General features: G+C 67.0%; 1 protein-coding gene across 1 annotated transcript; it reads left to right on the plus strand.

Annotated features, from left to right (window-relative positions):
- The first annotated feature begins 659 nt into the window (after positions 1-659).
- LOC137307591 (peptidyl-prolyl cis-trans isomerase-like 3) lies at positions 660-13578 on the plus strand. Its single transcript, XM_067976880.1, has 4 exons — positions 660-749; positions 9089-9163; positions 10677-10770; positions 12735-13578. The coding sequence occupies exons 1-4, from the start codon at positions 747-749 to the stop codon at positions 12959-12961; spliced, it is 399 nt and encodes a 132-aa protein (XP_067832981.1). The 5' UTR covers positions 660-746; the 3' UTR covers positions 12962-13578.
- Positions 13579-13589: the final 11 nt, after the last annotated feature.

Consider the following 13589-nt stretch of genomic DNA (forward strand, 5'->3'; position numbering starts at 1 on the left):
AGGAGATCTTCTTGTGGAGGCAGAGGGAATGGCTGAGGCAGGAAATAAATACTTCGCATCGATGGTCAGGAGAGAAGAGGATGCTGCCCATGTAGTAAAGGAGAAAGTAGATAAATTGGACAGGATCAAAATAGATGAAGAGGAGGTAATTAAAAGGTTGGCAGCGCTCAAAGTAGAAAAGTGACCCGGTCCGGATGGGAGGCATCCGAGGTTACTGAGGGGAGTCAGGGGCGAGACGGCAGGGGCTCTGGACACAAGCTGCCAATCCGCCCAGATATGGGGGAGGGGGGTTGAGAGATCGGGAGCGGGAGCCGGCCGGAGCGTTTGTTTTGACGGGCCGGAAGTGGGAGCCGCGCGGAGCGTTTACTTTGACGGACCGGAAGTGGCAGCCGGGCGGAGCGTTTACTTTGACGGACCGGAAGTGGGAGCCGGGCGGAGCGTTTGTTTTGCCGGACCGGAAGTGGGGGCCGGGCGGAGCGTTTACTTTGACGGACCGGAAGTGGCAGCCGGGCGGAGCGTTTACTTTGACGGACCGGAAGTGGGAGCCGGGCGGAGCGTTTATTTTGCCGGACCGGAAGTGGGAGCCGGGCGGAGCGTTTATTTTGCCGGACCGGAAGTGGGAGCCGGGCGGAGCGTTTATTTTGCCGGACCGGAAGTAGGGCCGGCCGGAGCGTTTACTTTGACGGAACGGAAGTGGGGCCGGGCGGAGCGGCGGGACTGCAGGACCGGAAGTGGTGTGGCGAGCGATGGTGAGAAAAAGAGAATCAACAATCGGCGCCTCCCCGGGGTCAGAGAGGGAGTGAGAGGGAGTGAGGGCTACTCCCCGTCTATCGCCCCCGGAGTGAGGGCTACTCCCCGTCTATCGCCCCCGGAGTGAGGGCTGCTCCCCGTCTATCGCCCCCGGAGTGAGGGCTGCTCCCCGCCTGTCGCCCCCGGAGTGAGGGCTACTCCCCGTCTATCGCCCCCGGAGTGAGGGCTGCTCCCCGCCTGTCGCCCCCGGAGTGAGGGCTACTCCCCGTCTATCGCCCCCGGAGTGAGGGCTACTCCCCGTCTATCGCCCCCGGAGTGAGGGCTGCTCCCCGTCTATCGCCCCCGGAGTGAGGGCTGCTCCCCGCCTGTCGCCCCCGGAGTGAGGGCTACTCCCCGCCTGTCGCCCCCGGAGTGAGGGCTGCTCCCCGCCTGTCGCCCCCGGAGTGAGGGCTACTCCCCGTCTATCGCCCCCGGAGTGAGGGCTGCTCCCCGTCTATCGCCCCCGGAGTGAGGGCTGCTCCCCGCCTGTCGCCCCCGGAGTGAGGGCTACTCCCCGTCTATCGCCCCCGGAGTGAGGGCTACTCCCCGTCTATCGCCCCCGGAGTGAGGGCTGCTCCCCGTCTATCGCCCCCGGAGTGAGGGCTGCTCCCCGCCTGTCGCCCCCGGAGTGAGGGCTGCTCCCCGCCTGTCGCCCCCGGAGTGAGGGCTACTCCCCGTCTATCGCCCCCGGAGTGAGGGCTACTCCCCGCCTGTCGCCCCCGGAGTGAGGGCTACTCCCCGCCTGTCGCCCCCGGAGTGAGGGCTGCTCCCCGCCTGTCGCCCCCGGAGTGAGGGCTGCTCCCCGCCTGTCGCCCCCGGAGTGAGGGCTACTCCCCGTCTATCGCCCCCGGAGTGAGGGCTGCTCCCCGTCTATCGCCCCCGGAGTGAGGGCTGCTCCCCGTCTATCGCCCCCGGAGTGAGGGCTACTCCCCGTCTATCGCCCCCGGAGTGAGGGCTGCTCCCCGTCTATCGCCCCCGGAGTGAGGGCTACTCCCCGCCTGTCGCCCCCGGAGTGAGGGCTGCTCCCCGCCTGTCGCCCCCGGAGTGAGGGCTGCTCCCCGCCTGTCGCCCCCGGAGTGAGGGCTACTCCCCGTCTATCGCCCCCGGAGTGAGGGCTACTCCCCGTCTATCGCCCCCGGAGTGAGGGCTGCTCCCCGTCTATCGCCCCCGGAGTGAGGGCTGCTCCCCGCCTGTCGCCCCCGGAGTGAGGGCTGCTCCCCGCCTGTCGCCCCCGGAGTGAGGGCTACTCCCCGTCTATCGCCCCCGGAGTGAGGGCTACTCCCCGCCTGTCGCCCCCGGAGTGAGGGCTACTCCCCGCCTGTCGCCCCCGGAGTGAGGGCTGCTCCCCGCCTGTCGCCCCCGGAGTGAGGGCTGCTCCCCGCCTGTCGCCCCCGGAGTGAGGGCTACTCCCCGTCTATCGCCCCCGGAGTGAGGGCTGCTCCCCGTCTATCGCCCCCGGAGTGAGGGCTGCTCCCCGTCTATCGCCCCCGGAGTGAGGGCTACTCCCCGTCTATCGCCCCCGGAGTGAGGGCTGCTCCCCGTCTATCGCCCCCGGAGTGAGGGCTACTCCCCGCCTGTCGCCCCCGGAGTGAGGGCTGCTCCCCGCCTGTCGCCCCCGGAGTGAGGGCTGCTCCCCGCCTGTCGCCCCCGGAGTGAGGGCTACTCCCCGTCTATCGCCCCCGGAGTGAGGGCTACTCCCCGCCTGTCGCCCCCGGAGTGAGGGCTACTCCCCGCCTGTCGCCCCCGGAGTGAGGGCTGCTCCCCGCCTGTCGCCCCCGGAGTGAGGGCTGCTCCCCGCCTGTCGCCCCCGGAGTGAGGGCTACTCCCCGTCTATCGCCCCCGGAGTGAGGGCTGCTCCCCGTCTATCGCCCCCGGAGTGAGGGCTACTCCCCGTCTATCGCCCCCGGAGTGAGGGCTGCTCCCCGCCTGTCGCCCCCGGAGTGAGGGCTACTCCCCGTCTATCGCCCCCGGAGTGAGGGCTACTCCCCGCCTGTCGCCCCCGGAGTGAGGGCTACTCCCCGCCTGTCGCCCCCGGAGTGAGGGCTGCTCCCCGCCTGTCGCCCCCTGAGTGAGGGCTGCTCCCCGCCTGTCGCCCCCGGAGTGAGGGCTGCTCCCCGCCTGTCGCCCCCGGAGTGAGGGCTGCTCCCCGCCTGTCGCCCCCGGAGTGAGGGCTACTCCCCGCCTGTCGCCCCCGGAGTGAGGGCTGCTCCCCGCCTGTCGCCCCCGGAGTGAGGGCTGCTCCCCGCCTGTCGCCCCCGGAGTGAGGGCTGCTCCCCGCCTGTCGCCCCCGGAGTGAGGGCTGCTCCCCGCCTGTCGCCCCCGGAGTGAGGGCTGCTCCCCGCCTGTCGCCCCCGGAGTGAGGGCTGCTCCCCGCCTGTCGCCCCCGGAGTGAGGGCTGCTCCCCGCCTGTCGCCCCCGGAGTGAGGGCTGCTCCCCGCCTGTCGCCCCCGGAGTGAGGGCTGCTCCCCGCCTGTCGCCCCCGGAGTGAGGGCTGCTCCCCGCCTGTCGCCCCCGGAGTGAGGGCTGCTCCCCGCCTGTCGCCCCCGGAGTGAGGGCTGCTCCCCGCCTGTCGCCCCCGGAGTGAGGGCTGCTCCCCGCCTGTCGCCCCCGGAGTGAGGGCTGCTCCCCGCCTGTCGCCCCCGGAGTGAGGGCTGCTCCCCGCCTGTCGCCCCCGGAGTGAGGGCTGCTCCCCGCCTGTCGCCCCCGGAGTGAGGGCTGCTCCCCGCCTGTCGCCCCCGGAGTGAGGGCTGCTCCCCGCCTGTCGCCCCCGGAGTGAGGGCTGCTCCCCGCCTGTCGCCCCCGGAGTGAGGGCTGCTCCCCGCCTGTCGCCCCCGGAGTGAGGGCTGCTCCCCGCCTGTCGCCCCCGGAGTGAGGGCTGCTCCCCGCCTGTCGCCCCCGGAGTGAGGGCTGCTCCCCGCCTGTCGCCCCCGGAGTGAGGGCTGCTCCCCGCCTGTCGCCCCCGGAGTGAGGGCTGCTCCCCGCCTGTCGCCCCCGGAGTGAGGGCTGCTCCCCGCCTGTCGCCCCCGGAGTGAGGGCTGCTCCCCGCCTGTCGCCCCCGGAGTGAGGGCTGCTCCCCGCCTGTCGCCCCCGGAGTGAGGGCTGCTCCCCGCCTGTCGCCCCCGGAGTGAGGGCTGCTCCCCGCCTGTCGCCCCCGGAGTGAGGGCTGCTCCCCGCCTGTCGCCCCCGGAGTGAGGGCTGCTCCCCGCCTGTCGCCCCCGGAGTGAGGGCTGCTCCCCGCCTGTCGCCCCCGGAGTGAGGGCTGCTCCCCGCCTGTCGCCCCCGGAGTGAGGGCTGCTCCCCGCCTGTCGCCCCCGGAGTGAGGGCTGCTCCCCGCCTGTCGCCCCCGGAGTGAGGGCTGCTCCCCGCCTGTCGCCCCCGGAGTGAGGGCTGCTCCCCGCCTGTCGCCCCCGGAGTGAGGGCTGCTCCCCGCCTGTCGCCCCCGGAGTGAGGGCTGCTCCCCGCCTGTCGCCCCCGGAGTGAGGGCTGCTCCCCGCCTGTCGCCCCCGGAGTGAGGGCTGCTCCCCGCCTGTCGCCCCCGGAGTGAGGGCTGCTCCCCGCCTGTCGCCCCCGGAGTGAGGGCTGCTCCCCGCCTGTCGCCCCCGGAGTGAGGGCTGCTCCCCGCCTGTCGCCCCCGGAGTGAGGGCTGCTCCCCGCCTGTCGCCCCCGGAGTGAGGGCTGCTCCCCGCCTGTCGCCCCCGGAGTGAGGGCTGCTCCCCGCCTGTCGCCCCCGGAGTGAGGGCTGCTCCCCGCCTGTCGCCCCCGGAGTGAGGGCTGCTCCCCGCCTGTCGCCCCCGGAGTGAGGGCTGCTCCCCGCCTGTCGCCCCCGGAGTGAGGGCTGCTCCCCGCCTGTCGCCCCCGGAGTGAGGGCTGCTCCCCGCCTGTCGCCCCCGGAGTGAGGGCTGCTCCCCGCCTGTCGCCCCCGGAGTGAGGGCTGCTCCCCGCCTGTCGCCCCCGGAGTGAGGGCTGCTCCCCGCCTGTCGCCCCCGGAGTGAGGGCTGCTCCCCGCCTGTCGCCCCCGGAGTGAGGGCTGCTCCCCGCCTGTCGCCCCCGGAGTGAGGGCTGCTCCCCGCCTGTCGCCCCCGGAGTGAGGGCTGCTCCCCGCCTGTCGCCCCCGGAGTGAGGGCTGCTCCCCGCCTGTCGCCCCCGGAGTGAGGGCTGCTCCCCGCCTGTCGCCCCCGGAGTGAGGGCTGCTCCCCGCCTGTCGCCCCCGGAGTGAGGGCTGCTCCCCGCCTGTCGCCCCCGGAGTGAGGGCTGCTCCCCGCCTGTCGCCCCCGGAGTGAGGGCTGCTCCCCGCCTGTCGCCCCCGGAGTGAGGGCTGCTCCCCGCCTGTCGCCCCCGGAGTGAGGGCTGCTCCCCGCCTGTCGCCCCCGGAGTGAGGGCTGCTCCCCGCCTGTCGCCCCCGGAGTGAGGGCTGCTCCCCGCCTGTCGCCCCCGGAGTGAGGGCTGCTCCCCGCCTGTCGCCCCCGGAGTGAGGGCTGCTCCCCGCCTGTCGCCCCCGGAGTGAGGGCTGCTCCCCGCCTGTCGCCCCCGGAGTGAGGGCTGCTCCCCGCCTGTCGCCCCCGGAGTGAGGGCTGCTCCCCGCCTGTCGCCCCCGGAGTGAGGGCTGCTCCCCGCCTGTCGCCCCCGGAGTGAGGGCTGCTCCCCGCCTGTCGCCCCCGGAGTGAGGGCTGCTCCCCGCCTGTCGCCCCCGGAGTGAGGGCTGCTCCCCGCCTGTCGCCCCCGGAGTGAGGGCTGCTCCCCGCCTGTCGCCCCCGGAGTGAGGGCTGCTCCCCGCCTGTCGCCCCCGGAGTGAGGGCTGCTCCCCGCCTGTCGCCCCCGGAGTGAGGGCTGCTCCCCGCCTGTCGCCCCCGGAGTGAGGGCTGCTCCCCGCCTGTCGCCCCCGGAGTGAGGGCTGCTCCCCGCCTGTCGCCCCCGGAGTGAGGGCTGCTCCCCGCCTGTCGCCCCCGGAGTGAGGGCTGCTCCCCGCCTGTCGCCCCCGGAGTGAGGGCTGCTCCCCGCCTGTCGCCCCCGGAGTGAGGGCTGCTCCCCGCCTGTCGCCCCCGGAGTGAGGGCTGCTCCCCGCCTGTCGCCCCCGGAGTGAGGGCTGCTCCCCGCCTGTCGCCCCCGGAGTGAGGGCTGCTCCCCGCCTGTCGCCCCCGGAGTGAGGGCTGCTCCCCGCCTGTCGCCCCCGGAGTGAGGGCTGCTCCCCGCCTGTCGCCCCCGGAGTGAGGGCTGCTCCCCGCCTGTCGCCCCCGGAGTGAGGGCTGCTCCCCGCCTGTCGCCCCCGGAGTGAGGGCTGCTCCCCGCCTGTCGCCCCCGGAGTGAGGGCTGCTCCCCGCCTGTCGCCCCCGGAGTGAGGGCTGCTCCCCGCCTGTCGCCCCCGGAGTGAGGGCTGCTCCCCGCCTGTCGCCCCCGGAGTGAGGGCTGCTCCCCGCCTGTCGCCCCCGGAGTGAGGGCTGCTCCCCGCCTGTCGCCCCCGGAGTGAGGGCTGCTCCCCGCCTGTCGCCCCCGGAGTGAGGGCTGCTCCCCGCCTGTCGCCCCCGGAGTGAGGGCTGCTCCCCGCCTGTCGCCCCCGGAGTGAGGGCTGCTCCCCGCCTGTCGCCCCCGGAGTGAGGGCTGCTCCCCGCCTGTCGCCCCCGGAGTGAGGGCTGCTCCCCGCCTGTCGCCCCCGGAGTGAGGGCTGCTCCCCGCCTGTCGCCCCCGGAGTGAGGGCTGCTCCCCGCCTGTCGCCCCCGGAGTGAGGGCTGCTCCCCGCCTGTCGCCCCCGGAGTGAGGGCTGCTCCCCGCCTGTCGCCCCCGGAGTGAGGGCTGCTCCCCGCCTGTCGCCCCCGGAGTGAGGGCTGCTCCCCGCCTGTCGCCCCCGGAGTGAGGGCTGCTCCCCGCCTGTCGCCCCCGGAGTGAGGGCTGCTCCCCGCCTGTCGCCCCCGGAGTGAGGGCTGCTCCCCGCCTGTCGCCCCCGGAGTGAGGGCTGCTCCCCGCCTGTCGCCCCCGGAGTGAGGGCTGCTCCCCGCCTGTCGCCCCCGGAGTGAGGGCTGCTCCCCGCCTGTCGCCCCCGGAGTGAGGGCTGCTCCCCGCCTGTCGCCCCCGGAGTGAGGGCTGCTCCCCGCCTGTCGCCCCCGGAGTGAGGGCTGCTCCCCGCCTGTCGCCCCCGGAGTGAGGGCTGCTCCCCGCCTGTCGCCCCCGGAGTGAGGGCTGCTCCCCGCCTGTCGCCCCCGGAGTGAGGGCTGCTCCCCGCCTGTCGCCCCCGGAGTGAGGGCTGCTCCCCGCCTGTCGCCCCCGGAGTGAGGGCTGCTCCCCGCCTGTCGCCCCCGGAGTGAGGGCTGCTCCCCGCCTGTCGCCCCCGGAGTGAGGGCTGCTCCCCGCCTGTCGCCCCCGGAGTGAGGGCTGCTCCCCGCCTGTCGCCCCCGGAGTGAGGGCTGCTCCCCGCCTGTCGCCCCCGGAGTGAGGGCTGCTCCCCGCCTGTCGCCCCCGGAGTGAGGGCTGCTCCCCGCCTGTCGCCCCCGGAGTGAGGGCTGCTCCCCGCCTGTCGCCCCCGGAGTGAGGGCTGCTCCCCGCCTGTCGCCCCCGGAGTGAGGGCTGCTCCCCGCCTGTCGCCCCCGGAGTGAGGGCTGCTCCCCGCCTGTCGCCCCCGGAGTGAGGGCTGCTCCCCGCCTGTCGCCCCCGGAGTGAGGGCTGCTCCCCGCCTGTCGCCCCCGGAGTGAGGGCTGCTCCCCGCCTGTCGCCCCCGGAGTGAGGGCTGCTCCCCGCCTGTCGCCCCCGGAGTGAGGGCTGCTCCCCGCCTGTCGCCCCCGGAGTGAGGGCTGCTCCCCGCCTGTCGCCCCCGGAGTGAGGGCTGCTCCCCGCCTGTCGCCCCCGGAGTGAGGGCTGCTCCCCGCCTGTCGCCCCCGGAGTGAGGGCTGCTCCCCGCCTGTCGCCCCCGGAGTGAGGGCTGCTCCCCGCCTGTCGCCCCCGGAGTGAGGGCTGCTCCCCGCCTGTCGCCCCCGGAGTGAGGGCTGCTCCCCGCCTGTCGCCCCCGGAGTGAGGGCTGCTCCCCGCCTGTCGCCCCCGGAGTGAGGGCTGCTCCCCGCCTGTCGCCCCCGGAGTGAGGGCTGCTCCCCGCCTGTCGCCCCCGGAGTGAGGGCTGCTCCCCGCCTGTCGCCCCCGGAGTGAGGGCTGCTCCCCGCCTGTCGCCCCCGGAGTGAGGGCTGCTCCCCGCCTGTCGCCCCCGGAGTGAGGGCTGCTCCCCGCCTGTCGCCCCCGGAGTGAGGGCTGCTCCCCGCCTGTCGCCCCCGGAGTGAGGGCTGCTCCCCGCCTGTCGCCCCCGGAGTGAGGGCTGCTCCCCGCCTGTCGCCCCCGGAGTGAGGGCTGCTCCCCGCCTGTCGCCCCCGGAGTGAGGGCTGCTCCCCGCCTGTCGCCCCCGGAGTGAGGGCTGCTCCCCGCCTGTCGCCCCCGGAGTGAGGGCTGCTCCCCGCCTGTCGCCCCCGGAGTGAGGGCTGCTCCCCGCCTGTCGCCCCCGGAGTGAGGGCTGCTCCCCGCCTGTCGCCCCCGGAGTGAGGGCTGCTCCCCGCCTGTCGCCCCCGGAGTGAGGGCTGCTCCCCGCCTGTCGCCCCCGGAGTGAGGGCTGCTCCCCGCCTGTCGCCCCCGGAGTGAGGGCTGCTCCCCGCCTGTCGCCCCCGGAGTGAGGGCTGCTCCCCGCCTGTCGCCCCCGGAGTGAGGGCTGCTCCCCGCCTGTCGCCCCCGGAGTGAGGGCTGCTCCCCGCCTGTCGCCCCCGGAGTGAGGGCTGCTCCCCGCCTGTCGCCCCCGGAGTGAGGGCTGCTCCCCGCCTGTCGCCCCCGGAGTGAGGGCTGCTCCCCGCCTGTCGCCCCCGGAGTGAGGGCTGCTCCCCGCCTGTCGCCCCCGGAGTGAGGGCTGCTCCCCGCCTGTCGCCCCCGGAGTGAGGGCTGCTCCCCGCCTGTCGCCCCCGGAGTGAGGGCTGCTCCCCGCCTGTCGCCCCCGGAGTGAGGGCTGCTCCCCGCCTGTCGCCCCCGGAGTGAGGGCTGCTCCCCGCCTGTCGCCCCCGGAGTGAGGGCTGCTCCCCGCCTGTCGCCCCCGGAGTGAGGGCTGCTCCCCGCCTGTCGCCCCCGGAGTGAGGGCTGCTCCCCGCCTGTCGCCCCCGGAGTGAGGGCTGCTCCCCGCCTGTCGCCCCCGGAGTGAGGGCTGCTCCCCGCCTGTCGCCCCCGGAGTGAGGGCTGCTCCCCGCCTGTCGCCCCCGGAGTGAGGGCTGCTCCCCGCCTGTCGCCCCCGGAGTGAGGGCTGCTCCCCGTTTATTGCCGTGTGTTGAGGTCCCTCTTTGTGTTTCAGGCCCTGACGATCCGCACTGACCTGGGAGACATTAAAGTTGAGCTGTTCTGTGAGCAGACTCCCAGATGCTGCGAGGTGAGTGTTTGTTTCTCTCCCTGTCTGATCTCCTCAGTGTGACTGCTTGGCTCAGGGTGTCTCTTCCTGTGTCTGTATGTCAAGTTTTCCATTTTCTACTAGTCTCTAAAACCTCCAGGCTGGAGGAGGTTACAGAGATAGGGAGGGGCAGGGCCATGGAGGGATTTAAAAACAAGGATGAGATTTTTAAAATCGAGGCGTTCCTGGACCGGGAGCACAGAGGGTGATGGGTGAACGGGACTTGGTGCGAGTTAGGATCCGGGCAGCAGGAGTTTCGGATGAGCTGAAGTTTATGGAGGGTGGAGGATGGGAGGCTGGTCAGGAGAACATTGGAATAATCAAGTCTCGGGGTGACAAAAGCATAGATGAGGGTTTCAGCAGCAGATGGGTGCAGGCGGGCGGAGAATATGGGTTCAGGGGAAGCTCAGCTGAAAAGCCCAAGTCTGTTCAATGTTTGCTTATTACTCGGTCAACCTGACGCTGGGGACCAACCTCGTGATTCTTCTCTGCACTCCCTCCAGCACTTCAGTGTCTCTCTTACCTCTTGCCAATCAGAACTGGACCCAATTCTTAAGGTGCGGTCTGACCAGAACTGTAGCCCAGTTGAAGCAGGTCTGTCACTGTATAACACTGGGGTACAGTACTGGTGGGTACAGGTCTGTCACTGTATAACACTGGGGTACAGTACTGGTGGGTACAGGTCTGTCCCTGTATAACACTGGGGTACAGTACTGGTGGGTACAGGTCTGTCACTGTATAACACTGGGGTACAGTACTGGTGGGTACAGGTCTGTCAGTGTATAACACTGGGGTACAGTGCTGGTGGGTACAGGTCTGTCAGTGTATAACACTGGGGTACAGTACTGGTGGGTACAGGTCTGTGACTGTATAACACGGGTACAGTACTGGTGGGCACAGGTCTGTCACTGCATCACACGGGTACAGTACTGGTGGGTACAGGTCTGTCACTGTATAACACTGGGGTACAGTACTGGTGGGTACAGGTCTGTGACTGTATAACACTGGGGTACAGTACTAGTGGGTACAGGTCTGTCACTGTATAACACTGGGGTACAGTACTGGGGGGTACAGGTCTGTCACTGCATAACACTGGGGTACAGTACTGGTGGGTACAGGTCTGTGACTGTATAACACTGGGGTACAGTACTGGTGGGCACAGGTCTGTCACTGCATCACACTGGGATACAGTACTGGTGGGTACAGGTCTGTCACTGTATAACACTGGGGTACAGTACTGGTGGGTACAGGTCTGTGACTGAGGGTGGGATGGGATGGATTGGGTGTTGCACACTGTGTATTGGGTGTTTGAGATTTTCCTGCAGTGAGTTGGTGTTAATCCCAGTGACCATGTTAATAGGTAAAGGCAGATACTAGCCTGTAAATGTCTGAGCCTGTTGTAACGTTAAGTGCTGAGGTGCCCTTGTGGTTTATGCCTGTGTCCTTCCTCCCAGAAACGCTGATTGTTCTCCTGTTTTGCCCCCCGATTGTGTAGAATTTCCTGGCCTTGTGTGCTAGTGATTACTACAACGGATGCCTGTTCCACCGCAATATCAAAGGCTTCATTGTGCAGACCGGAGACCCAACAGGTAACTGCTCATCTCCCTTGGCTCCTCCATTGCTGGCCGTGCCTTCAGCTGCCTAGGCCCTAAGTTCTGGAATTTCTTCCCTAAACCCCTCTCTCTCCTGTAAGTTGCCCCTTAAAACTTTGACCAAGCTTTTGGTCGGCGGTCCTAATATCTCCTGTCTGAATACACTCCTGTGAAGTGCCTTGGGGCGGTTTATTATGTTATATGCACTATAGAAATGCAAGTTATTCCTTTCCATCCTGATGCTGACCTGCCAAACACAACCTCTGGTCTTTCTCCCACCCATTTGCTGGGATAGGGGCCCCTCGGGTGCTGGTTGCCCTTCAGTATCGGGCTGAATCAAATAGTCTCCCTGAGAGGGCCGATGGGGCCTCGGTTTAACGTCTCATCTGAAAGATGGCCCCCCCGGCGGTGCGGCGCCCCCTCGGCGCTGCCCCTGGAGTGTCAGCCTGGATTATGTTCTCAAGTCTCTGGAGTGGGACTGTGAATCTAAGACCTTCTGACCCAGAGGCGAGAGTGTTACTGACTGAGCCACGGCTGCTTAACCCTGAACACCAGTGGTATTCGACATCAGAGGCACTGATCCTCATTTAAACAGGGGCACCTCTCTTCCAATCCCTTTCCCCATACCCCTCCTCACCCAAAGGGGGTACTCTTGGCTACACCTCTGCCTGCGCCCGCTCTTCATTCTCAAGGGGGGGAATCTTTTGGACACCAAAAGCAAGAGAACCCCCCACAAAGGTTAATATCCAATTGTAGGTAGTTATGGTACTTGAAAAATCGATCCCCTTTACTGCCGTGGAACTTGATATAATTTCATCACAAACGGGCTTTGGAGACGTGCATTGTCCGTGCATTGTGTTTCGGGCTCTTTGTGTTTAATGCTATTCAAATGCATATAATTCTCTATATGTTTTCGGGCTGTAGGTGTTGCTGGCAAGGCAGGCATTTATTGCCTGGCTAGTTGCCCTGAGAAGGTGGTGGTGAGCTGCCTTGAACCACTGCTAGCAGGTTTGATACAACTGAGTGTCTTGCTAGGCCACTTCAGAGGGGAGGCATCTGTTCCAAGGCTGTGGGGCTGGAGCCAGCCCAGTGTCTTGTGCCTTTTGGACCCCAGTTGGTGTGGTGGGGGAGGTACCTTTGGGGAAGGATTTGATTGACAGCACCATGTCCAGCACACACAGAGAGAGAGAGATCTATTTGGCTGTTTCCTTCCCATTCTACAGTTCTTTTGGTGTTAGTCGCGATATGCTGGTTAGACTAAATCTAGATGTTGGCTCAGGAGAGAGTTAACGAAGACTTCAGTTACTTTTGTACATCCCAGGAGGTGTCAGTTAACTGTTCTGACAGTGAAAAGATTGATTTCCCACCTTTTACTGTTAATATAAACCTGATTTGTAGTTTATAGTCACCATGTTCCAATGTTGTTTGTTCTGCTGCTGTTCTGAAAACCAGGAGAGTGTGAGGGGTTTGTGTCTGTTCAGTGAGATAACTACAATAATATGGGTTTCTGTTCGACCCCTGGGCACGCTACATTGTCGGATATTGGGTGTGAGTTATGCCCTGATCATCGGGAGGGCAGGTCTTGCTGACAGGAGTGGCCATTGGTGCTAAGCATCAACAAAGTATCTGGACAAAGACAAAAACTTAACAGTGCTGGAGCCTCTGTACAGGACTCTGTTCACATTATCCACATCACAATTCAGCTGCCTAGGCCCTAAGCTCTGGAATTCCCTCCCTAAACCCCTCTCCATCTCTCTCTCTCCTCCTTTAAGACGCTCCTTAAAACCTCTCTCTGACCAAGCTTTTGGTCACCTGTCCTAATATCGCCTTATGTGGCTCAGTGTTAAATTTAGTTTGATAAACGCTCCTGTGAAGTACCTTGGGCTATTTTACTCCGTTAAAGGTGCTATATAAATGCAGGTTATTGTTGTGGTACTTACCTTCATTGTTTTTTTCCACAGGCACTGGGAAAGGAGGAATCAGTATCTGGGGCAGGAAGTTTGAAGATGAATTTAGTGAACATCTTAAGGTGAGTAAACACTCTTTATCTAAATCCTTTCTTTGTGCTCGTCGGAATGTGGCTCCCAGTGAGTCTCCCTGTCCCTGTTTTGTGACTCAGTCCGTCTCCCTCTCCCTGTCCCAGTTTTGTGACTCAGTCCGTCTCCCTCTCCCTGTCCCAGTTTTGTGACTCAGTCCGTCTCCCTCTCCCTGTCCCAGTTTTGTGACTCAGTCCGTCTCCCTCTCCCTGTCCCAGTTTTGTGACTCAGTCCGTCTCCCTCTCCCTGTCCCAGTTTTGTGACTCAGTCCGTCTCCCTCTCCCTGTCCCTGTTTTGTGACTCAGTCCGTCTCCCTGTCCCTGTTTTGTGACTCACTCCGTCTCCCTGTCCCTGTTTTGTGACTCACTCCGTCTCCCTGTCCCTGTTTTGTGACTCAGTCCGTCTCCCTGTCCCTGTTTTGTGACTCACTCCGTCTCCCTGTCCCTGTTTTGTGACTCACTCCGTCTCCCTGTCCCAGTTTTGTGACTCACTCCGTCTCCCTGTCCCTGTTTTGTGACTCACTCCGTCTCCCTGTCCCTGTTTTGTGACTCACTCCGTCTCCCTGTCCCTGTTTTGTGACTCACTCCGTCTCCCTGTCCCTGTTTTGTGACTCACTCCGTCTCCCTGTCCCAGTTTTGTGACTCACTCCGTCTCCCTGTCCCTGTTTTGTGACTCACTCCGTCTCCCTGTCCCTGTTTTGTGACTCACTCCGTCTCCCTGTCCCTGTTTTGTGACTCACTCCGTCTCCCTGTCCCAGTTTTGTGACTCACTCCGTCTCCC

The sequence above is a fragment of the Heptranchias perlo genome, unplaced genomic scaffold (genome assembly GCF_035084215.1).
Source record: "Heptranchias perlo isolate sHepPer1 unplaced genomic scaffold, sHepPer1.hap1 HAP1_SCAFFOLD_1066, whole genome shotgun sequence".
NCBI lineage: Eukaryota > Metazoa > Chordata > Chondrichthyes > Hexanchiformes > Hexanchidae > Heptranchias > Heptranchias perlo.